The sequence below is a fragment of the Mirounga leonina genome, unplaced genomic scaffold, assembly GCF_011800145.1.
Source record: "Mirounga leonina isolate KUSES-001 unplaced genomic scaffold, KU_Mleo_1.0 Mir_166, whole genome shotgun sequence".
NCBI classification, from domain to species: domain Eukaryota; kingdom Metazoa; phylum Chordata; class Mammalia; order Carnivora; family Phocidae; genus Mirounga; species Mirounga leonina.
Genome location: NW_023270418.1, coordinates 12,679,444 through 12,704,379, shown reverse-complemented (window position 1 = coordinate 12,704,379; position 24,936 = coordinate 12,679,444). Strand labels below are relative to the sequence as shown.

General features: G+C 37.8%; 1 protein-coding gene across 3 annotated transcripts in view; it reads right to left on the bottom strand.

Moving 5' to 3' along the window:
• HIPK3 (homeodomain interacting protein kinase 3) overlaps positions 1-24,936 on the bottom strand; it is a 91,419-nt gene that overhangs the window by 18,454 nt on the left and 48,029 nt on the right. For all 3 annotated transcript variants that reach the window (XM_035012535.1, XM_035012538.1, XM_035012536.1), the window contains exon 3: positions 5,968-6,091. In XM_035012535.1, coding sequence (XP_034868426.1) covers positions 5,968-6,091 — 124 coding nt within the window. The remainder of the gene's footprint in view (positions 1-5,967; positions 6,092-24,936) is intronic.

The window sequence follows — 24,936 nt, the reverse complement described above, 5'->3', positions numbered from 1 at the left end:
ATCCCATAAGTGGCTGAGTTTGAGTTCCCTGTTTTACAGAAACAGAAAGTGAAAAGTACCCCAAGGTACTTTTGCTAGATGCTACATCAGAGTTCTCAGATGGTAGGAAAGGTCTTCAACAATTCAACAAACATACACAGAGCATTTATTATATGTCAGATGCTAAAGATATGCAAATGAATAAAACACGGTGACAATCTGCAAAAGCATATTAATTCAGAATAAATATTTAAGCACATAATATGCAATTAAGCTAGGAAGTGCCATTATGAAGAAGAAAACAAAGTGCTAAAAGAACACAGAGAATAGGGTAATTAACGTACCTATGAATTTGAGAGGGCACTGAAAACAAAACAAAAAAATGGCAAGTGATCTTGTGAGTTTATTTTTGGTCATAATGCCTGTCCTGTCTTCTAAAGAAAAACTGTTCCATCTATACCCCCTAATACATGAAGAACTCACCCTTTGTCTCCTCCGTCCCCAGTGAATTAAGGGTGAAAACCTGACTCAGAACCAATTAATTCATAAATTCAAGTTGTGAACTCAACTAGAAATAAGCTAATAAGCAAATGAGATTTACAATGTCAGGAATGTGAATTAACAAGTATCAACCACTGTTGAGGGAGGAACTACAGGGTTACAAAATGGAACTGGAGTTTGGTGGCCACGCTAATCTAACCAAAGTTCACAGTGAGCAGAAACTCTGAGTAGCAAGTTAGAACTAGAACAGATAAAAGCACTCGAAGAGCAGTCAACTTATGACCCAGCTTCATCCAAAGTGAAGTTCTATCATGTCTAATAATTCCATTAAGTGCTGCTTTGAATCCAAAAGCACTTCCAACTCCACACTTCACAAAATCCAGTCATATTACAGCTCCATACTTGGGTTTTGGTGACAGTCTACATATACGTACAGGAACTCTTACTTGAGCCAGCTTGAGAAGGTCTCTATATAACCCAAATAGCCTGACAAAAAGAACTTTAAAGATTCCCACTCCCTCATAACACTCAGGAGCTGAAATAGTCAATTTTATTTTTCTTACATAGGATATGACTTGAAATTACCAAGTAAAATAATTTGAATATAAATTCAGACTTTTAGCTGTTCTTGATGAGATTCTAAACTCCAACAAACATTTTGCAAGAACAATCAACATTACCAAGTTAATATTGTCCATCTACCCATAAAAATATTATTTAATTCCCTAGAATGTTTTGGATAGTTCCCTGATAAACAGAAGTTCAATCCAATACACAGAACACATTAATAAGACAGTATACCTACAATTAAGACAGGAAGGGTTGATTCAAGCACAGGGCAGCCTTCTCTAAACACGCATACCATTTGTTTGTGTACGAATGGAAAGGAAATGCACATATGAGAAAATATGACATGTAAGAAATTCTCAACAAGGTCAGGGCCTAGCTGTAGAATCCAAAATTCAAAGAGGAAATTGCCTTGGAAAAGCTTTAAGAAATAGATGATAAAGATGATTAAAAAGCTAGAACACAAACCCCATAATGAAGAATTAACATAATCTGCATTATTTTTTTTCCTGGTGACTCAAATGTGGCTTTTAAGTATATAATAATTATAAGTCTACCGCTAATTCTTTTTCACCTCCTTTGGGAAAAAGAAACCTGTTATTGCATTAGAAGGTTAAATAAAGGTTAGATATAAGACATACCAATAAGAGTAAAGAAAGAGGTAAATTACAATAGATTTCATACAAAGTCTTTATTTTTGTAAATGTTCCATGTGCACCCAAAGCGTGCATTCTGCAGTTCTGCACGTAGTATTGGATGGAGTACTCTATGCCTGTGACACTAAATCAACTTAGTTAATCACGGGCTCAAATCCTCTACAAACTGATCATGTTTCTATTTTTGCTCCATCAATTATTGAAAGAAACGTGCTAAAATTTCTAATTATGATTGTGGGTTTATCTATTTCTCTTCTGGTTCTGTCAATTCTAGATTTATATTACTTTAAAGTTATTACTACATGTATAAAATATAGAATTGTCATATGTTCGTGTTGAACTGAACTCCCCAAATTAATTGGCTAAGCTTCCCCTCTTTATAAATAATGCTGATGAATCTGTAATGTAAGAATACTTCTATTGTTAAAAGCAATGTTATTAATAAAAGCAAAACAGGAAAAAAAAAAAGAATATCTTATACAACATACATTCTGAGAAACATCTGTACAAAATGTTATCACAGGGGGCGCCTGGGGGGCTCAGTTGGTTAAGCGACTGCCTTCGGCTCAGGTCATGATCCTGGAGTCCCAGGATCGAGTCCCGCATCGGGCTCCCTGCTCCGCAGGGAGTCTGCTTCTCCCTCTGACCCTCCTCCCTCTCATGCTCTCTATCTCATTCTCTCTCTCAAATGAATAAATAAAATCTTTAAAAAAAAAATGTTATCACAGGACAAACTGATCAACTAAGTTCCTGGATCCATCCCTAGAACTCAGTCTGGAGAGAGAGAACACCGGTGGAGGTGGATGGATTTGAGAAACTAACATAAAGACCATAAAACCCTCCTCCAGGGATAGCAGAGAGGCAGTGGTAGGGTGAAAGTGAAGTCTGGAAGAGGGCTGGAGCACAGACTGGAGCAGGGTTTAGTTGGGCCCTTTCTTGAAAGTATCATTATCCATAAGGTAGTGTAGAGGTGGTCCACTGCTAACAGCATACATTCTGGATTCAAACTGCCCGGGTTAGATTCTTGGGGCAAGTTACTTAACTTCCCCACACCTTGGCTTCCTCATCTGTAAAACAGAGGCAATAGTAGTATGCACCTCTAGCAGTATAGGGTTGCTGTGAGCATTAAATGAATTAATGAAAGTGTAGGAACAGTTTCTGACACATAAAAGAGCTCAGTAAGTAATAATAATATTACCATTACCCACTGTACTGCCACTGTAAGAAAAAAAAAAGTTTAAAAACAAAATAGCAACAGCACCCCAATTAGGTGTCCAAGAATATCAGGGCAGCTGATGACTGGAACAGGGAACAGAAAACAGATAAAGGCATACCCTATTGATGGCCTCTTCACATCCTAATTAGACAATCATAATCCAGGAAGCTGGTGAAAATCTATGAAATCCAACCACATTAATAAACAGACTAAAGTAAAAAACAACCAAAAAAACACTTACATGAACATTTTAATAGATGTATAAAAGCATTTGAAAGTCCAAAACCAATTTAGGATAAAAAAAATAATTAGAAAATTAGGAATAGAGGGAGTTCCCTTATCTTGAAAATAGACATTTATCAAAACCTATATAGGACACATCACATTTGGAAATGAGTATATAAAGTCTAAGATTGAAACCAAAACAAGAATGCTTACATCATCACTCTTATTCACTTCCACTCAGATATTTTGGAAAATAACTTTTAAAATACCAAACTAATAATTATGATGTAACTATTGATGTTATATGCTAATATATTTTTTAATCATTATATTCTCTTGGAATTAAAGTACTATACATTCTGAAAATACTGTTAATATGGATCAGATTAACACCTGTTCCCAGTTTACAAAACAAAAAATCCATCATGGAACTTAGAAAAAGCTTTGATCAGGGCTTTGTCTCAAATGACCACTGTGACTTTCGACAAGTCATTTCAGTTTTCTGGGCCTCAGTTATCCCTTTTATAAAATAGGAAGGAATAGTAAATAGATAATCTGCAGGTCCTTTTCAGTACTAATGTCAGGTGTCCAAGACTAGAACTGTAGACGTCCCAATCCAAAGTACAGCAGCAAATCAATCTGAAGTTGCCACTAGATGGTGTCCTGCTCCAGAATACCATACATGTCATAACTTGGTAGTCCACAAAACCAGAGGTATACTTCTAGCATTTGACTGGAACTTCAGCCTTCAGCAGCTAAGAGACTATGGGACTCTCCCAACTAGATCACCAACTCTTTCAAAACTAGCACCAGTCTAGCATCCACATCAAAGTTAGGTTGGTAAAAAGCCGAAGGAAACCAGGATGTATGGAAAATGTTACAGAAACTACCTTCTAGAGACATGCTGAACATGGAGGATGAAAGGCAGAGACAGACTACAGGAAGCCTAGCATAAAAGAGGTGGTTTATGGGTAGAAAGTCTTTGTAAGAAGATAAGAGATTAAAGTTAATGATAACATCTAATCTAATAATTAATATTAAATGACTTTTAGGCTCATCTCAGCAACACGTAAATCACCAAATTCATAACCTCGCATACCTTTTTTTTTTTTTTAATTTATCTGAGAGAGGCACGGGGTGGGGGGCAGAGGGAGAGAGAGAATCCTGAAGCAGACTCCGCACTGAGTGCAGAGCCCACCCAACACGGGGCTCGATCCCATGACCTGAGCTGAAACTAAGAGTTGGCTGCTTAACCAACTGAGCCACCCAGGTGCCCCCTCATACCCTTTTTGATACAGAGTTAAGCCCTGAAAATCAGAAATAAGGCACATTTTATTGCTACAATTATGTCATGGTTGCATTAAAATGTTCTATTTTTTTTTTTTTTTTAAGATTTTATTTGAGAGAGAGACTGAGAAAGAGAGAGCGAGCACGAGAGTGGGGTGAGGGACACAGGGAGAAGCAGACTCCCCATTGAGCAGGGAGCCCAATGTGGGACTCGATCCCAGGACTCCATGATCATGACCCGAGCCGAAGGCAGACACTCAACCAACTGAGCCACCCAGGCACCCCAAAATGTTCTATTTTCTATTTTTTCACTAAAAGTTAAATAGTATATCATTTAATAAAAATATTTATCTACTAGAAACAAAACTGCTGTAAGCATTTTGTTCATTTTGACTAAAGTTTTCCACTAAAATATGAGTATATATCTCTCTAATAAGGAAGATGCTATGAAACTTTTTCAAATACAGATTAAATTTATAACTACTCCAAAAAAGAACCTTGGTATTAAAACTAAACAAAACAAAAACACAAGAAAATAGCAAACAATATTCACTGTCTAATAGCTTAGAGAGGCTAATGAACGTAACTGAAAACTATCATGGGAAGTGTTTAATGGGGGCGCCTGGGTGGCTCAGTCAGTTAAGTGTCTGACTTCAGCTCAGGTCATGATCTTGGGGACCTGGATGGAACCCTGTGTCTAGCTCCCTGCTCAGCAGGGAGTCAGCTTGTCCCTCTGCCCCTCCCCCTGCTCATGCCCTCTCAGTCTCTCAAATAAATAAATAAAATCTTTAAAAAAAGTGTTTAATGAAGTAATTTGCTGGATTCTACAGAGAATCATTTAAATAATGTTAAACTAGATTTCCAATGTCACTCAAAAACAGCTTAAAATACTAAAGAGGGTTCAGGTGACTGAAGTATTTAAGCCCAATAATGGTTGCTGATTTAAGATCAATAGTTATGATGCTTTTATTCCTTGAAAGTGGCTGACATTTCATCCATCATCAAAGTCTGTCACCCAAGGGTAGCTTTATTATTTAAATGGACATAGTCCAGCCCTTTAAAAATGTCTAAAGAATAAAAATAATACAAAAAAGTGTTTTTGCAAAACTGGTTTGGGGGCCTGTGGACTGTACCTTTATGAAACCTTACTTCAGCTGTTAAAGTTTTTAAAAACCAAATACAGTTTTGAGATCTTGAATTTAAATTCCCTAAGATCTCAGATTTTGTCATTTTATTTTAAAGATTTTTTTGGGGGGGGGCAGAGAGAGCGAGAGAGCACAAGTAGGGGAAGCTGCAGGCAGAGGGAGAAGCAGGCTCCCCGTTGAGTAGGGAGCCCAATGTAGGGCTCGATCCCAAGACCCTGGGATCACAACCTGAGCCCAAGGCAGATGCTTAACAATTGAGCCACCCAGGCACCCCTTGTCGTTTTATTTTAAAAAGATTTTCATGGGTATTATATACCTGGGGAAATGCATTCCTATTAGTCTATTATTTTTCTTTACATTCTATCTAGATCTATCATGACAGTTTTGTTACCTGGTCATACTCCAAGGCTCCTGGGTAGAGCGGCCATCCAAGGAATAATTCTGCAATCACGCATCCCAATGACCACATGTCTATGGCTTCACAAAATGGCAACCCCAATATAATCTCTGGAGCTCTGAAAAAAAAAAAAAATCACAATGATTTTCCTTTAAAATTATCTTATTTCATCTGACAAAAAGTTAGTAAAATGAGAGTAGTCACCTTCTATTTATAACTCTTCACTTTTCAGAATTCTTTGAAGCCTAGACATAATCTTGAATTAAGCTTACAAGGGTACAATGAGTACAACCATTGCTAGGATAAAATCTCTATTTAACATTACAGAGAATTTTAGAAAAAGCACAGATCTTGTATTTGAGACTATAATAGATTAGAAATAATACACTAGAAAGAGAACTGGCAAACTATGAAATACACGCACTGCTGACATCAACAGAACTGAAAACCAGACATTGAGAGGTAAGAGCAAAACAAGCCCAAAGACTAAAAGTGGATCTAGGCCTAGATATTACTTCAGAAAACAATAATAAATATTCACAAAATCAGGACTGTTAGTCATCAGAAGAGACAAGACCAAGTGCAATGTATTCTGCTTTAAAAGGCAGAAAAATACAAGGTATCTAAACAGCTAGAAAGCATTTTAGCACTTGAAGAGCTTCAATTACTTGGAAAATGTATCCCATGAAAAATATCATGCCCAGATAAATTATGTGCTACTTCACATGACTTTACATGAGAAAAAGTAAGATTCTGAGAGGCTTCACATACAGCTATGTAATTCCAAAGTGAGTCATACAATCATAGTTACCCTAAACAGTCTCAAATTTAAGAGAAGTTGAAGGTCAATACAATGAATGGGTTTTTTCATGAACCACTTAAGAGTAATTTGCCAAGTAACTTTGTATTTCCTACAAACAAGGATATTGCCCCACATAACCATAATACAATCATCAAAATCAGGAGAGGAACACTGATACATCTCTACCATCTAAGCCTCAGACTCCAAGTCTGGCCAATTATACTAATAATGAATGTCCTTTATGGCAAAAGGATCCAATTCAGAACCATGCATCGCATTTAGTTGTCATATCTTTTAGAATAGTTCCTCAAGTCTTTCCTTGATTTCTATGACCTTGGCACAAGCTATTACAGGCCAGTTCTTTGTAGAATGTCTCAGTGTGGGTTTCCCTGATGTTTCCTCATAATTAGATCCGGGTTATAAATCTTTGGGAGGAGTATGACAGAAGTGATGCTTTTCCTCATGATGTGCTGTCGGGTGGCATACAATTTTGATTTGTTCCAGTAGTGATATGTTCACTTTGATTATTTAACATGGTATCTGCTAGATATTTCCACTATTGAGTTCCTTCTTTTCTCTCTCTAATTAAATATTTTGCAGGACTTAAATTTGAGACTATATGGGTAAGCCATTACTATCAAATTTTCCATTTCTTCATTTATTTGCCTATGTGAGTATAAATTAATAGAATCCTATTTTATTCAATGAGTTATAATCCATTACAGTAATTATCTATTTTGATACTCTAATTTTCCCAGACTTGACCAGTCACAATTCCCTCAACGAGCTATGCGTTCTCATTACTACTGGGTTGGCACTGTTCCCAGGCTCTCTCAGTACACATATTATATACAGTTAGACAAAATAAGGCTTCTGCTAATTTCTTTAACTGAGACTGCTAATTGTCATTATCTCCTAAAGCAGCGGTTCTCAATCTTGACTGCACATTACAATCACTTGGTCCTGGCCACACTCCATACCAATTAAATTAGAAACTCTGGGGGAGGGACTTGGGAATCAGTATTTTTGTAAAGCTCCTAGGGTGATTCCAATACATGGCCAAAGTTGAGAACCAAAGCTCTAGGCTCAAGTAGTTAGACCAATGGGAAGATTGCTCCATCTTCTCCCTATAGCTCTTCTGATCAGAATAAGTTCAAGGGATAAGAAATAATCTGTTTTGTACCACTGATGTAGGATCTGTCCAGTGAGTCCTCTCCTGGACATCTCTGCCATAATTCATACTTAAGGTATTAATTCACAAGCATTTGTTAAAAGCAAGTACGTGCTATGAGGCATAAAAGATCTTTAGAACATAGTTACAAAAGGCTTTCATTCTTTTGACAAAATACTTAGTATAGATGTATAAATGTGAATTATATTGACATAACCAAATGCTACACTGGGTAGAAAGAGGGGAAAAAAACAAGTTACACATCCTTACATATTATCATCCTTACATATTCACAATATCGTACAAAAGAAGACAGAGAAGATCTTACCCTTTTTTGTTCACTATGGTATACACAGAACCTAGCAGAGAATATGCACTCAGTAAACATTTCTCAAATAAATCATTCCTACACAGGTTGGGTCACACAAAGCAAAGCATCAGAGTTTTCGAAATACGGGTTTGAACTAAGCCTTGAGGAATAGAAGTCTAGGCAGAAAGAAAGAGAAATGGCCACAAGAGTTAATAAAGAGTATGTATTAGCCCATACTAAAAAAGATTCAAAGCAAAAAGACAGTTTCAAAGGTATGGAATAAAAAGGGATTCACTAGTGATGTTTAATCATACTAATTTGAATTCTGAAGAATTATTAAGACCAACAGATCTATAGCCATGTAAGAGTTTTATGATTATTTTGCAATATTCACTATGAAAAAGTAATGGGGTTTGAAATTGGCTATTGGAAAATTCAATGTCATATCTGGCAATGAAAGAAAAGTAACAGAATGATAGTGCCTAGGATATACAACTTAAAGAGACTGAAATTATTTGATACCTGATTAACAATAAGAAAGGAGTTTCTGTCAACTAGACAAAGAGCAATGAATTCCTTCTGTCATTTGTTACCACTGAATGAATGAGCCAAATTTCTAATTGATGGTGACAAGAATGTGGAGACATCTTTTTAAAATCCTGACCAGGACTGCATAAAGCCACTTCAAGCATAAAACTTGAGATATAGGGGCGCCTGGGTGGCTCAGTCGTTAAGCATCTGCCTTCGGTTCAGGTCATGATCCCAGGATCCTGGGATCAAGCCCCGCATCGAGCTCCCTGTTCAGCAGGAAGCCTGCTTCTCCCTCTCCCACTACTCCCCCTACTTGTGTTCCCTCTCTCACTGTGTCTCTCTCTGTCAAATAAATAAATAAAATCTTAAAAAAAAAAAAAAAAAACCCTTGAGATACAAAAGTTGTACTCAAAGAAGCAAACTCAAATTTCTCATTTTAAAATATAAAAGTATTTTAACTCCAAGTTTTACACAAACTCATTGTGTATTACTGCATCAGCTAGGGTCTTCAAAAAAGCAGATTAGATGTGCAAGAAATGTCTTGGAGGAAGGCAGGGAGAGGAAGCAGGAGCAGGTGAAGACAGCCCTCAGACCCCGAGCACTTGTGACATGAGCAAGAAGAGGGGCAAAGGGAGAGGCGGATAGAGAGAACCTCCCACTACAGCGCTGTCAGGATAAAGTCTTGGCTGGGCTAATGCAGAGTCCCTAAGCAAAAGATTACCTGCTGGAGGAGCTCCCCATCAAGCAAGAATAGTTCTAGTACCCCTATTGTGTTTGGTCACTGGCTAGAACAGCCAGGACGCATATCTGAAGGTGCAACAGCTGCAGACTCTCTGTCAACTGCGCTCCCCACTGGAGGTTCTCCTGAAGGGGAATCTGAGTGACACAATTCCATGCCTGCCACAACCATCCTCCCCAAAACTTTCATATTTTATTTTCAAATACATGTATGTCATAAAGAAAATGCAACAAATTTCCTCACCACGTCCCATTTAAATGTGCCCAAACTCCAGTCTACCCTAGCATGCCATAGATACTACCATTTTCTATGCGGATCAGTGTAAAAGGTTGGGAAACAATACCATAAAGCATCCACAATCTAGATGAAGCTGCCAGAGATGTCCAACTCTACCAGCCAGTCTCACAATAAACTTTAAAAATTAAATTATGCATGAAAGAACAATATATCCATCTGTCAGTAATGAAGAAAGCTTAGTTTTCTGTTTTTATCTTAATTGGCTCTCAAATTCTTCCCCTAGGCTAACTATATTTTTGGATAAAAATTATCAAAACAGGGATTCTAATCTGTGGACCATTCTTAAAAACAAAACAAAACAAAACAAACTTCTGTCCTACTCCTAAAGGAAATTGTTCCACTTCTTTTTTCATCTATCCGAACTCCCTTCTGAGCACCTGTAATGTGGCAGTGCTAAGGCTGTAACAGGGAATAGATAAAATTTGTACTTTGGAGACCAGGCACCATTAAACATGTCTACTGAATGGAAAGTATAACAAAACCTCTTGTTTACCACTCTATAAATAAAAACTCACAATTAGAAGTGTCAAACCCACAAACTAAAAAAATTAGGTCATATGGTAACAAAGGCAATCTATAGCTAAAATGCTAGTTTCCTTTTTTATTATTTTTTGTCACGTGCTTTTAATCAAATGTATCAATATTCATTAAGAATAAATCCTTTCTACTCTTCTAAAATCCTGAAACACTGATATAAAATATAGTAAAGTGGGTAAGATGAAAACAAATTTTTTAACTACATAAACTGAACTCTGGGGACTTTTGCCAGAGTAGAAGAGACTGTTGGCAGTCGATGCTTCAAATATGAACATAGTGAAATACTGTCATTCAGAAAAGAAGACAACTATTAATGGAACATTTTATTTGCTTTACCTCATCTTTATTTACTTTTGTAAGTTGAAAATTCAATTACTGGCAGAAGAAACCCAGCCCTGTTAGGAAAAAGGGTATCTCAGTTCAGGAATTCAGTATGTCTAGCTCTAGGAACAATTACATTTTTTTAAAGAGGGGGGCAGAGGGAGAGGGAGAGACAGAGAATCTCAAGCAGACTCCCTGCTGAGCTGGGAGCCAGAAGTGGGGTTCAGTCTTACAACCTTGAGATCAAGACCTGAGCCAAAATCAAGAGTCAGACACTCAACCAAATGAGCCACGCATGCACCCTAACAATTACATTCTTTTTTTTTTTAAGATTTTTTAAGATTTTTAAGATTTTTTAAGATTTTATTTATTTATTTGACAGAGAGAGACATAGTGAGAGCAGGAACACAAGCAGGGGGAGCGGGAGAGGGAGAAGCAGGCTTCCTGTGGAGCAGGGAGCCCAATGTGGGACTCGATTCCAGGACCCCGGGATCATGACCCGAGCCGAAGGCAGACGCCTAACGACTGAGCCACCCAGGCGCCCACAATTACATTCTTATAACAGAGATGCCTTGGGTCATCACTCCAAATGTCATTAAACTATGAAGTCATATGATGATTTCATGGCCATCAAGAAAATGTTGATCATACTCTTAAACTTATAGAGAGTGAGTTTTCTTTTTGACATAAAGAGAATATAATGGTTAGGCCAGCGTGAATATCTAGTCTGCCTAACAGCTTCACTTCTCATTAAACTTAATTAGCATAATGCTGATACACTTCAGCTTCTGGTGAGTCTAGTGGCAGAACCACCCAGGTCTGGTCAAGTCTAGAACACTAATCAAATAATTTCTGAAATGCCAAGCTAAAGGCCAGAAGGTAGGTAACATCACTCACTAAGACTGAGAGGTACAGTCATCCAGGCTTCTCTTGATGAAACTTCTATACCAAGTATTTATCTACACACTTCTCTCTGCTTTTGACATTAAAAAAATACTAGAGAAATGCACACAATCTTGGAAAAGGTAAATAAATGGTAAATTCAATGAAGATAAAAATACTAAAATGACAATAGTCTTTTCTAAGGTAGAATATGAAGAAGGCATTTTTTTTAAATAACAGTATTACTAAGCTATGGTATGATTCAGTGGTTTTTAGTATATTCACAGAATAGCGCAACCATCCCCACAATCAATTTCAGAACGTTTTCATCATCCCAAAAAGAAAACCCTATATCCATTAGCATTTACTCTCTATTCCTCCCAAACTCCTCCATCTCAGGCCACCACAAATCTACTTTTGGTCTCGTTAGATCTGCCTCTTCTGGACGTTTCATACAAATGGAATCATAGAAAGTAATGTTTTGTGACTGGTTTCTTTCACTTGCATGTTTTCAAGACCGCAGTGTGTGCCAGTACCTCACTCACTTTTACTGCTGAACAGTATTCCATTGCCTGGATATCCGTATTTACTTAGCCACTCATCAAGGGATAGACATCTGAATTTCTTCCACTTATTTTGGCTATTATGAAAAATATGAAGTTAACCAAGAGAGGCCATATATCAGCTCACCACACTGCGGAGCAAGAATATACTCCAGTGCTGAAGGAGGTCAGAGCAGAGAGGCTGCACACCAAAGACAAGTACCGCCTCAGACAGAACTGGCCGGTACAGGAAGAAAATGCCTTTGATGGGACAGAAATCCAAAAGGGAAAGGAGAGTACCAGTGTTAAAAGAACTACTGATTTTTCCACTTTGTTCAACGCTGCTGTCTTAATAACTGAGTTAATCTTGTGCTACCCCTTTTCAGACCCCTAGGGGCACTAAAAGGAACCTTCTGCCCATATCCTGGAGATCCACTATACAAGAGCGTGGATCAGAGGTGCAATTCCCTTCAGGTGAGGTTCATGAGAACATCATGCTATGCTGGTACTAAAAAACTGCGAATCTATGCACAGAAGCTCGGGCAAGACAAATTTTGGAGTCTGGTAAGGAGGCACTGATTTCAAACAATGAAAATCATCTAAAGAGAGCTATATTTTTAACACTCAAGAGTAGGCACTTAGCTCTCCCTCAAACAGCAAGTAATTTACCTGAGCCTTCACATTTTCATTTTTTAAAAGATGGGGTTCTACCACCCCTATATTCTCCAAAGATTACCTAAAGGACTAATCTTATACTTTTACCTATAAAAGAATGTGTGTAAAATGTAAAACGGTATATACATTCCTCTAATTTATTCATCCTCCCACTGTCCGAATTCACACCTCCTCTCTTCTCAAGCCACCACCTCCTCCCTATCCTCATTCCGGACTGTTGTCCTTGCATCCTACTTTACTGGAAAAAAAAAAATAGAATTTGAAAGAAACTTCCACCTTCTCATCACCACATCTACTAGCCCACTTGCATCTGTCAGTGCTTCTATCTAAGGCATCGAGGCTCACTTACTGAAGTATATCACTCCACCAATTTCCCACGCTCTCTCTCCACCCAGCCCTCTCTTCAACTCTTTCTCTCTCTCCAGAACCATCTTGTTTTTACACTGTCCATTAGCCATCACCCCTTTCTTTTCTCCCCCTTATGCCAGTCCTCGAAAGCACTGTTTAGAAAAGCTGCCTCCAATTCTGCCCCTGTATTGAATTTACTCTAATCAGGCCTTCATTACCCCATCATTCTACCAAAATAGCTCTTGCCAAGGTCACCATCAGCCACTGCATTGCCACAAACTCGGATTTACTGGACTTGCAGCGTCTGACACAGCTGATTATGCTCTCCTGCTTTAAACAGTCTGCATTTGTCTTCCATGACACCACTCTGCTCTGCCCTTTACACCTCACTAGACTCCCTTCTCAGATTCCTTTCTAGTTCCATCTCATTTCCACAACCTTTAAATTCTGGAGGCTCAGGCTTTGGATATCCATCTTCTCTATCTACATTCACTTCCCTTAGGTGATCTCATCCAATCACAGAGTTTTAAATAGCATCTCTATACTTAACACTCTAAAATGTGTATCTCCAACCCAGTGTGTATCTCCAACCCAACCTCTCTCCTTACCTCCAGACTTAGGTGTTCAACTGTCTACTCAACATCCCTTTCTTGAGTGCCTATTAGATATCGCAAACTAAACACATTCAAAAAGAATTCCTAATTCCCCCCAATCCACTCCTTCTCCATCTCAGGAAATGACAACTCTATCCTTAGTTTCTCAGGCTCATAACATGGGCAAATCAAACTTGACTCTTCTTTTTCTCTCACTTCCCACATCTATCATCAGATCCCACTGACTCCATCTTCAAAACAGATCCAGAATCTGACCATTTTGCTCCACCTTTACTGCTGCCACCCCAATCCAAGCCACCATCACCTCTCATTTGGATAACTGCAAAAGCTTCCTAACTGTTCTTCTTGCTTCTGCCCCTGTCCTCTCCCATCTATTCTCAACTTTGCAGCCAGAGTGGTCCATTTAAAACACAAGTTGGACACATCACTCTTCTCTTCAAAATCCCCCAACAGCTTCCCATCTCAGAGTAAAGTCAATTCCTTACAATGGCCTACAAGGTCATACATGATTCAGCCCTTACCTACATCTAATATTTCTTATCACTATCCTACCTGCTTGCTCTGATCCACCCACACTAGCCTCCTTACTGTTTCTAACCACAGTTCCTGTCTCAAAACCTTTGCGCTTATCTAGGAGAAGATTCTGGGCAGATGGAATAGCAGGACTTAACCTCTGTACTATTACTTTGTGTTTCTGCTCAAGGACCATCTTATTAGAAAGGCCTTCCCTGACCACATTAAATAGAAAAAGTAAGCCCCTGCCAACACATAAACTTACCTCTCCTCCTTTACCCTGCTTTATAGTTCTCGATAGCACTTGCCACAACTAACATATATATTTGCTTATTATCTATTTTCCCTTCCCCACTAGAATATAAATTCCATGAGGGCAGCAACTTTTTTTTTTTTTAATTAATCTCTATACCCAATGTGGGGTTCAAACTCATGACCCTGAGATCAAGAGTTGCATGCCCTACTGATTTAGCCAGCCAACTGCCCCAAGGATAAGAATTTTAATTCTCTCAATGCTATATTCCCAGCACGGAGAAAACTGCCTGGCACATGGTAGGCACTCAATCATTATTTGTTCAATGAACTAATCAACTAAAGGGAGCTATTAGCATACATTAATTTGAAAATGCTAAGAATATTTTTGTTACATCAAATACATGAGCCACACAGGTATCAACTGAGAGACTTTTACATGCCAGCCACTTTGCATTAGGGACAGCTGATATGTTTTGACTCTAGGAAAAAAAAAAAAACCACCACCATTTACTGAGCTCTAACAATGGGCCAGGCATCATGGAAATAACTTTTAATGCATTATCTCATTTAAAGAAGTGTTCTGAAAAACAGATTTCTGCATTCTTCTTCTGCTCCAAGATATAAAGTGCTGGTAAACAAAATGTTCCACGTAAAACAGAAGAAGCCCTCAGTTGAGTACAGCCAGCCCACAGAATCATGAGAAATAATAAATCATTGTTTTTGAAGCAACTAAGTCTGGAGTTGCCACACAGCAACAGATAAGTGATACACTGCCCCAAGTTACCCAGAAAGTGATGGAACTAAAGATTTCAAATGCCTGATTCCAAAAGCCTTTCTCTATACCATATACCCTTAAATTATAAAATCTTTTTTTTTTAAAGATTTTATTTATTTATTTATCTGACAGAGAGAGAGACAGCGAGAGAGGGACACAAGCAGGGAGAGTGGGAGAGGGAGAAGCAGGCCCCCCGCCGAGCAGGGAGCCCGATGCGGGGCTCGATCCCAGGACCCCAGGACCATGACCCGAGCCAAAGGCAGACGCCCAACGACTGAGCCACCCAGGCACCCCAAATTATAAAATCTTTTGACTGAAACACAAAAAGTCAAATAGAAAACCTGGAAATTAACACCAAAGTCATTTTAGCAATTCAATTAAAGTTATGCTCTAGTTTTATTTCCCACAGAACAGGAAAATACTAACTGATCTATGTTTTCTAATAGTTACATAACATGAGAAAACGTCTGTTATGTGCTTTTTTTTTGATTAACTGGTCTTTAGCTTTCCAGGACAATTAAAAAAAAAAAAAGATCTTGGGGCGCTTGGGTGGCTCAGTTGTTAATGTCTGCCTTCAGCTCAGGTCATGTTCCCAGGGTCCTGGGATCGAGCCCTACATCGGGCTCCCTGCTCAGTGGGAAGCCTGCTTCTCCCTCTCCCACTCCCGCTGCTTGTGTTCCCTCTCTCGCTGTGTCTCTCTCTGTCAAATAAAAAATAAAATCTTAAAAAAAAAAATCTTGCTGCCATTTTTTAAACCAATTTTTCATTCTATATAAATCCTTTAGGAAATATATAGTAACAGCAATAACATCAAACAGTTACATAACACTATGAACCAGGCAATGCTCTAAGTGCTTTAGAAGTATTAACCATTTGATAGCCCTGCTAATCCTTTTAAAAGATAAAGAAATGGACACTAGAATAAATAATTTGCCTAAGGGCCACACAGTTTATGTCAAGGTACAGCTGGAATTCAAAGCCAGGTTTAATGACTTCAGAGTCCACACTTGTAACTTTTAACTACTATACTTTAACATAAATAATTCCTAGGATTACTGAAACAATCACACTTTTGTCTTACTGGAAGTTCTCCCACTCAGATGCTATATTTATCATTAAAAGCGTTCTTCTTTTCTCTTTAAACATATCACCTTTGATTTTAAGACTAACCAGGAAATGTGAAATATAAATACACTTATGTAAAAGAACTTAGTTGACATTTTACTCCTTTTCCTGATCTTTAAGCATTTACTCATCTTAACCATAAATAATCTTTCACATTAAATACACAGTCATCTGCTAGATACATCTTAGTTAAAATAAAGCTCTTATTTTGGCAGATACTGTGTTCCCAAAGATGACTGTAATATCCTTTTACAGAAACAATTAGGAAATGAGCTCAACAGTAGATATGACCAGCTACTCCTAAGTACCAATTCAACATCACGCACTCAATAAATTCTTACATGTCAAAGCCCTGTACCTAGCAAAAGACAGCAAAGACCTAAAGTGGTTATAAAATGCAAGCATTAGTAAATGTGCGTTCGTACAAGTACAATCAATCTAGGAAAGGATACACACTCAAGTTTTACCGGCAATTAACTCTGAGTAATCAACCTGGCAAGGGGGGAGGGAAAAGTATACATCTCCACGATATTTTGTTTTAAGATTTTTATTTATTTATTTATTTATTTATTTATTTAAGAGAGGGAAAGAGTTCATGTGCAAGGGAAGGAGCAGAGGGAGAGGGAGAGAATCTCCAGCAAACCCTGCTCTGAGCGCGGGAGCCCGAGGTGGGGCCCAATCTCACCACCCTGAGATCATGACCTGAACTGAAATCAAATGTTGGAGGCTCAACCGACTGAGCCAACCAGGCGCCCCTCACAATGTTTGTTTCTAAAAGAAGCACCTCATAATATACAATAAAAAACTAATGTTAAAAAAAATTGTCAGTCACCTGGACTTTATAGGAATTTCACGTTTCTAATATTACCATCAAATTAGACCACATAACCGGTGTTAAGTGAACCTTGTTTCCTTTTATTATAAGGAACAATCTTCTGTTGAGAGTTTCTGAGGTAGGAATACACTGCCTCTGGAAAGAAAGAGCACTGGAGCTACATCTTAGAGCCTCTCTGTCTGTAGGGAAGGCTGTGAAAGAGATTCTTGTAAACACAACAGGGGAACTTACACTGGAGGGACCTCTAACGATCCTTCCGAATCATAATGCTACTAAAATTTATGAAAATATCAAAGAACATTTCTACAATTGGAACTTTAACAGAAGGATGACTGTTAAAATATATTAGTGAGTTAATTTCCAGCTTGATCAGCACTCTTTTCAAAACCCTGCAGTATGGTGCTTTTTTTAAAACAACCAACAAAAAAACCTCAATGCTCTGAGAAAGGCAAATAAATTTCCACAGAGACAATCAACCACTTTTAGAAATATTTTTCTTTTTTAAGTTATGAATGTTTTTAACATGATAAAAAAAAATTTGTCGCTATAGGCAATAATATCACTACAGAATACTAGATAATCACAACAACTGTTTTTATGACTGGAAAAGCAAACTATTCAATAACATGTGTGATCAAAGTACACACTCTTAGAATAGACACTCATTCAAATGTAGCTTAAGTCATGGGCTAAAAATATCACAATTAAAAATATCCTTATTGCAAGGCCACTTAATCCTTTAAGTATGCAGGACAATGATCCAGATCAAAGCACCAAGTACAAAGAACAGCAATAATAATAAGTAATTTCAAAACCTAGTAAATGTTAAACCTGAGAGGTAGAAGATAGGAGACAGCAAAGATTTAATATTCATCACCAAATATGCCAAATGGGATTTAGAGCCCAATGTCCAAAAAGATGGATACAACAATAATTTGCGTATCTAAGACTGAACAACAGCTAATATTTTGTAAAGATAGGTAGGGCTCAGAAACATATTCCATTTATAAACAGCACTACATCTTCCATGTTTTATCTATCAAGAACAGTGGCAAGATGACCGAAAATTCTCATGATATGGAAGAGAAAACAGAGAAAATTATTATTAACATATATCGAAAGAGAAGCAAAGGAGCTGAGTTTGGAGGGGAATATGAAAAATATCTGTAGGGGCACCTCGGTGGCTCAGTCGGTTAAGCGTCTGCCTTCGGCTCAGGTCATGATCTCAGGGTCCTGGGATTGAGCCCCGCATCAGGCTCCCTGCTCTGCGGGAGGCCTGCTTCTCCCTCTCCCACTCCCCCTGCTTGTGTTCCCTCTCTCGCTGTGTCTCTCTCTGTCAAATAAATAAATAAAATCTTTAAAAAGAAAAAAAAGTATCTGTAAAAAATAAAGGAAAAACATTAACAACTGAGTTTGAATGTGTCCGTTCTTTATGTTTGGTTACATGCTATTGGATGAAAAAATCAATATGTAACTTACATTTGTATTGCATTTGTATTTTACAACCTGTTCAAATATTTTATTCTATGAGGTAACAAGATAAATGTCGTTATCCCTATTCTATAGGTGATTAGGAGGGAAGTACGAAACAATCCAAGATTTCCTAAATTTAACTATGAGATATCTTTAAAGTTATAACGTATCATCAGTAGGTGCCAATAGAAGCTCATAATCTATAAGATATATTTAAACTAAATCAGGGGCGCCTGGGTGGCTCAGTTGTTAAAGCGTCTGCCTTCGGCTCAGGTCATGATCCCAGAATTCTGGGATCAAGCACCACATCGGGCTCCCTGCTCTGTGGGAAGCCTGCTTCTCCCTCTCCCACTCCCCCTGCTTATGTTTCCTCTCTCGCTATGTCTCTCTCTGTCAAATAAATAAATAAAATCTTTAAAAAAAATAAAATAAATCAGACAACAAAAAATATTTAATTGCAATAAATGATGCAATTTTTTTAAGACTTTATTTATTTGACAGAAAGAGAGCAAGCGAGCATGTGAGTACAAGTAGGGGGAGCAATAGAGGGAGAGGGAGAAGCAGGCTCCCGGCTGAGCAGGGAGCCTGACTCAGGGCTCAATCCCAGGATCCTGGGGTCATGACCTGAGCTGAAGGCAGACGCTTAACTGACTGAGGCACCCAGGGGCCCCAAATGATTCAATTTTATAACTTCATAATAATTACTGAAAATGACAAAAAATGTTTATTGAACTTTTTTAAAGATTTATTTATTTATTTATTTGACAGAGAGAGACACAGCGAGAGAGGGAACACAAGCAGGGGGAGTGGGAGAGGGAGAAGCAGGCTTCCCGCTGAGCAGGGAGCCCGATGCGGGGCTCGATCCCAGGACTCTGGGATCCTGACCTGAGCCAAAGGCAGATGCTTAACGACTGAGCCACCCAGGTGCCCCTGTTTATTGAACTCTTAATAGGAGTCAGATTCTATGCTAAATGTTTTACACTCATTATCTCATTAAATCCTAACAAAACCCCCTGAGGTAGGTACTGTATTATCCCATTTTAGAGATGAGGAAACCAAAGTACAGAAGCAACTTTTCAAGGCAGAGCTTGTAAATAAACCTACGCAGTCTGAGTGAGAGTCCAAGCTCCTGAACACCACACAGATAAATCATCTTTATTTTATGAACTATTACAAATGCATTATTTAATTATAGGACCATATACCTATGCATTAATAAGCAAGTAAAAGGTTAGGCATTGATTCATCAGATGATCTTACACAATCTGGTGGCACTCTGGAACATACCATTTCTTTCTTTTTTTTTAAAGACTTATTTATTTTTGAAAGAGAGTGCATGCATGAGGGGGGTGTGTATGAGCAGGGGGTAGGTGTATGAACAAGGGGTGGGGCAGAAGGAGAGGGAGAGAATCTCAAGCAAACTCCCCACTCGGGACTATCTCCCAATCCTGATATTATGACCTGAGCCAAAATCAATAGTCAGACATCTGACCGACTGAGCCACCCAGGTGCCCCTGGAGCATACCATCTCTTAAAGGCCAATAATCTTCTAACAGGCAAATAAAGTACTCCTCCCTTACCCATAAGGGTTATATTCTAAGACCCTCAGTGGATGCCTGAAACCATGGATAGTACCAAACCCTACACACACACACACACACACACACACATACACACACACACTATATACCTGTTTTTTCCTATACATACATACCTATGATAAAGCTTAATTTATAAATTAGACACAGTAAGAGATTAACAACAATAACTAACAATAAAATAGAATAATTATAACAATATACTGTAATAAAGGTTAAGTCAATGTAGTCTCTTTCTCTCTCTAAATATCTTACTGTACCATACTCACCCTTCTTCTTGTGATGATGTGAGATGATAAAATGCCTATGTGATGAGATGAAGTGAGGTGAATGATGCAGGCATTGTAATGTTTTGAGCCTCTGACAGCAAGTCAGGAGGAGGATCATTTCCTGCGGGCGGGACCGCAGAAACCGCAAAAAGCAAAACCGTGGATAAGGGGTGAACTACTGAATATTATTAGTTTTTCATGCTTTTTTCCCTTGTAAGTTGACATACCTCTAGACTCACAGAAAAGTTGCAAAATAATGCAAAGAATTCTTCAACCAGATTCTCCAAATGTTAACATTTTGCCACATCTGTATTATCCTCTCTTATACACACACACAAATACAATTCTTCTGAATCATCCAAGAGTTAAGATGCAGACACGGTAACCCTTTACCCCTTAAATACTTCATTGTGTACTTCCTAAAAAAAATGACAGTCTCTTACATAGCTACAATGTATTTGTAAAAATCAGGAAATTAATGCTGATACAATACTATTATTCAGATTTTGCCAACTATCCCAATAATGCCTTCCTTTATACCAAACAAAATTTTTTAAAAATAAATAAATCCCAGAACCATGCATGTCTCTTTAGTTTCATTTATCTAAAATAGTTCCTCAGCATTTTTGTGGTTTTCATGATACTGTCATTTTTCAATACAGGCCAGTTATTTTCTAGAATGTCCCTCAGTTTGTGTTTATTTAATGTTTCCTCATGAGGTTTATGCTGTTTTCAGCAGGAATACCACAGGAGTGATGCTATCTTACACTTTATTTTTAGAAGTGTATATTATACTATCATCAGTTTTTTCAAGGAATACTTATCAATACTTCTCAGAATAGATTGTTATGTGCTAGTATAATCAAGTAACTACAGACTTTGGAGTAACAGAGAATTCAAATCCAAATCCCAGCTCTGGTAGCTACTCACAAAACTCTAGGCCTTAGGCAAGTTACAAATGTTACTGCCACCTCAACTCATTCATTTGCAAATAAGGGATATACTTGCCTTTCCAGATTATTGTGACAATAAAACCAAGTACTTGGCACATAATTAATATCCCTTCCCTCCAACAAAAGCATCTGAAGTTGACTAAGTGATTTCCCCAAGGTCACAGGGTCAATAAACGGCAGTGCCAAAACAGAAACTTGGGTTTAACCTTTAAATCTTGTGAGATATAAAATGTGCCTTCTACAAGCAGTCCTGTTAATATGTGTCTTATCTTCTCTATGAAGGAGAACATAAGGTCTTTAATATCAGGAGCTGCCTCTCGCTTGGTTTTATACTTCATACAGCCGCTGACAGAGTATTTTATAAACAGAAATCACTCCTTAAAGAAGTACAATGAACACAAAATATTCAATTAGACACAATGCTTCCCCAAATATATTCCATTTTAAATTCTCAGATATTTGATAACCTACAAAATGGCCAACTACATTAAGCAATGTCTGTACCTGGAATAATAGAATTAAGGGAATATGAAAATATTAAACACTCACACATATATATTTTTCCCTACATACCTAACCCTGCATACTTTCCTACCAGAACCATTAATCCCAACAAATAAAAATTCCAAAGAATTGTTAGAAATCATTAAGAAATTTTCAAATATACTGAGTTATATTCTACCTAATAAAAGAAAATGGAAGGGTACCACTTAGCTGCTATCAGATTAATATCCCCAGGGAGAACAACTACAAAAACTGGCTGAACACACACACACACACACAGCTGTGTATAGTGGCTTTTGGGTGATAGTTATGTGTCTGTGTAGGTTCACCAATTTTAACAAATTTACTGATGTGGCTGAGCGGGTGGGGGTGTCATAATGGGAGAGGTTGTATGTATGTGGAAGGAGGGATATGGGAACTCTGTATATTCTGCTCAATTTTGCTGTGAACCTAAAATGACTCTAAGAAATAAAGTCTATTATTAAAAAAAAAAAAAATTGTGTGAAGTCATCAGAAAGCAGACAAGACAGCTAGGACTAGAGGGAACAAAATCCCAGACCAAAGAGAAAACTTATTAAAGTTGACCTTACATTTCCGGGCGCCTGGGTGGCTCAGTTGGTTAAGCGACTGCCTTCGGCTCAGGTCATGATCCTGGAGTCCCGGGATCGAGTCCCACATCGGGCTCCCTGCTCAGCAGGGAGTCTGCTTCTCCTTCTGACCCTCCCCCTTCTCATGCTCGCTCTCTATCTCATTCTCTCTTTCAAATAAATAAATAAAATCTATTAGAAAAATTAAAAAAAAAAAATGTTGACCTTACATTTCCTTGAGATAGTCACCAAATGACAGTGAGACATGGTGGGGGGGTGGGGAGACAGAAAATAGTGGCCTAAATTTAGCCTACAACTATTCCAATGGGCTGGGAAAACAAAAACTGGAATTCAGAACCTGCCAAGAAAGATGGGCCTTGTGAATACTCCAAGCTTTTCAAATGAAACCACAAAGGGCTACATCCTAGGAACAAGGGCAAACTGAAATAGACAAGCCTCACTTGGAATAACATGAGCTACCTACTCTACCTGGCTTCCAGAATAAAAGAGAACGATCTCTGGAGGAAGATTTTACCATCCAGAGTCACTAACACAGCACTGTCCAACAGAGCTTTTGGCAATGACAGGACTGGTCACATGCAGCTACTGAGCACTTGAGATGTGGCTAATGCGACTGAGGAAATGAATTTTAAAATTTATTTAATTTTAATTAATTTAAATTTAAACCTAAATAGCCATGAGTGATTAAGACTACCATATTGAACAGCAGAGCTCAAGAATTTTTCATACCTAAGATTGAATACTAAAGAAACAAGCAAGCGAACAAAAAAAGTTACCAGCCTAACAGGAAATACAATCAAATGTAAAGAAAGAAAAGACGAAAAAAGTCAATAGAAAGAGCCTCAGAGTTATCTAGCCAGTGAAATTGTAACAGGGACTTTAAAATAACAATAAAAATGTTCAAGAAAATGTCACCAGAAAACTGAAATTTACTTTTAAATTAACAAATTCCTGATTTTAACACATAACACCACACACACACACACACACACACACACCCCCCAAGACCTCAGAGTCAACTGCTTACACCAAAGAGAAAAACGTAAATGCAGCCACAGAGGGGAAAAAGGACACATCACCATCATCAAAAGAGCCAATTTTCTATGGAAATAATGGAAGCCAAAATATAACAGAATAACATCTTCAAAGTACTGAAAGAAAATAATTCCCGAAGTATACCTGGAGAAAATATATTTCAGAAATTAAAATATTTTTTGCAAAACTGAGACATTCTGAAATTCATCTAGAAATGCAAAGAACCAGAAACAATGCTCTGAAGAACAAGCAGGAGGACTTACACTATTAGTTATGGTAATGACACGGTGGTACTGGTGCAACAGACAAAATAATGAAAGGACACAACAAGACAGTCCAAAAACAGACCCACACATACAAACGTACACCTGGTTTACGACAAAGTGGTTACTGCTGTGCAGTGGGATAATAAATGGTGTTCAGTTAAGGGATATCCACATGGGGGGAAATGTACCTTAATCCCTACCTCATACTATATGCAAAATCAACTCCAGAGAGATGGCATCTCTAACTAAATGTGAAAGGTAAAACAATAAAGCTTTTAAAACAAAACACAGGAAAACAAACATCTTAGTGACCTTAGAGCAGATGAAGATTCGTTAAATAGGACACAAATGGTGTTAATCTAAAGGATTTTGAAAAATGAAACTACAGTTGACCCTTGAACAATGCGGAGGAGTTAGGGGCACCAACTCCCATACAATCAAAACTTCATGTATAACTTCTTGACTCCCCAAAAACTCAACAACAACTAATAGTCTACTGCTGACCTGAAGCCTTCATGATAACATAGAGAGTTAATAAATATATATTTTGTGTTTTATATATACAAATAATATATATATGTACTATATTCTCACAATAAAGTAAGCTAGAGAAAAGAAAATGTTATTAAGAAAATAATAAGGAAGATGGGGTGCCTGGCTGGCTCAGTCGGTAGAGCATGCAACTCTTGATCTAGGGGTTGCAAGTTCAAGCCCCACACTGGGTGTAGAGGTTACTTAAAATCTTTTTTTTTAAAAATCATAAGGAAGAGAAAATATATTTACAGTACTGTACCGTGTTCGTAAAAAAAAAATCCACATATAAGTGGACCCATGCAGTTCAAACCCATGTTGTTCAAGGGTCAACTATATATTAAAAAAATGAGACCATGTATTAAATTAGTCCATGTATTCACCTAAGTCAGCTCTAAGGAGGTCAAAAAGAAAGCCACAGAATGAAGACGTTTCTCCAAAAGGTTTCATATTG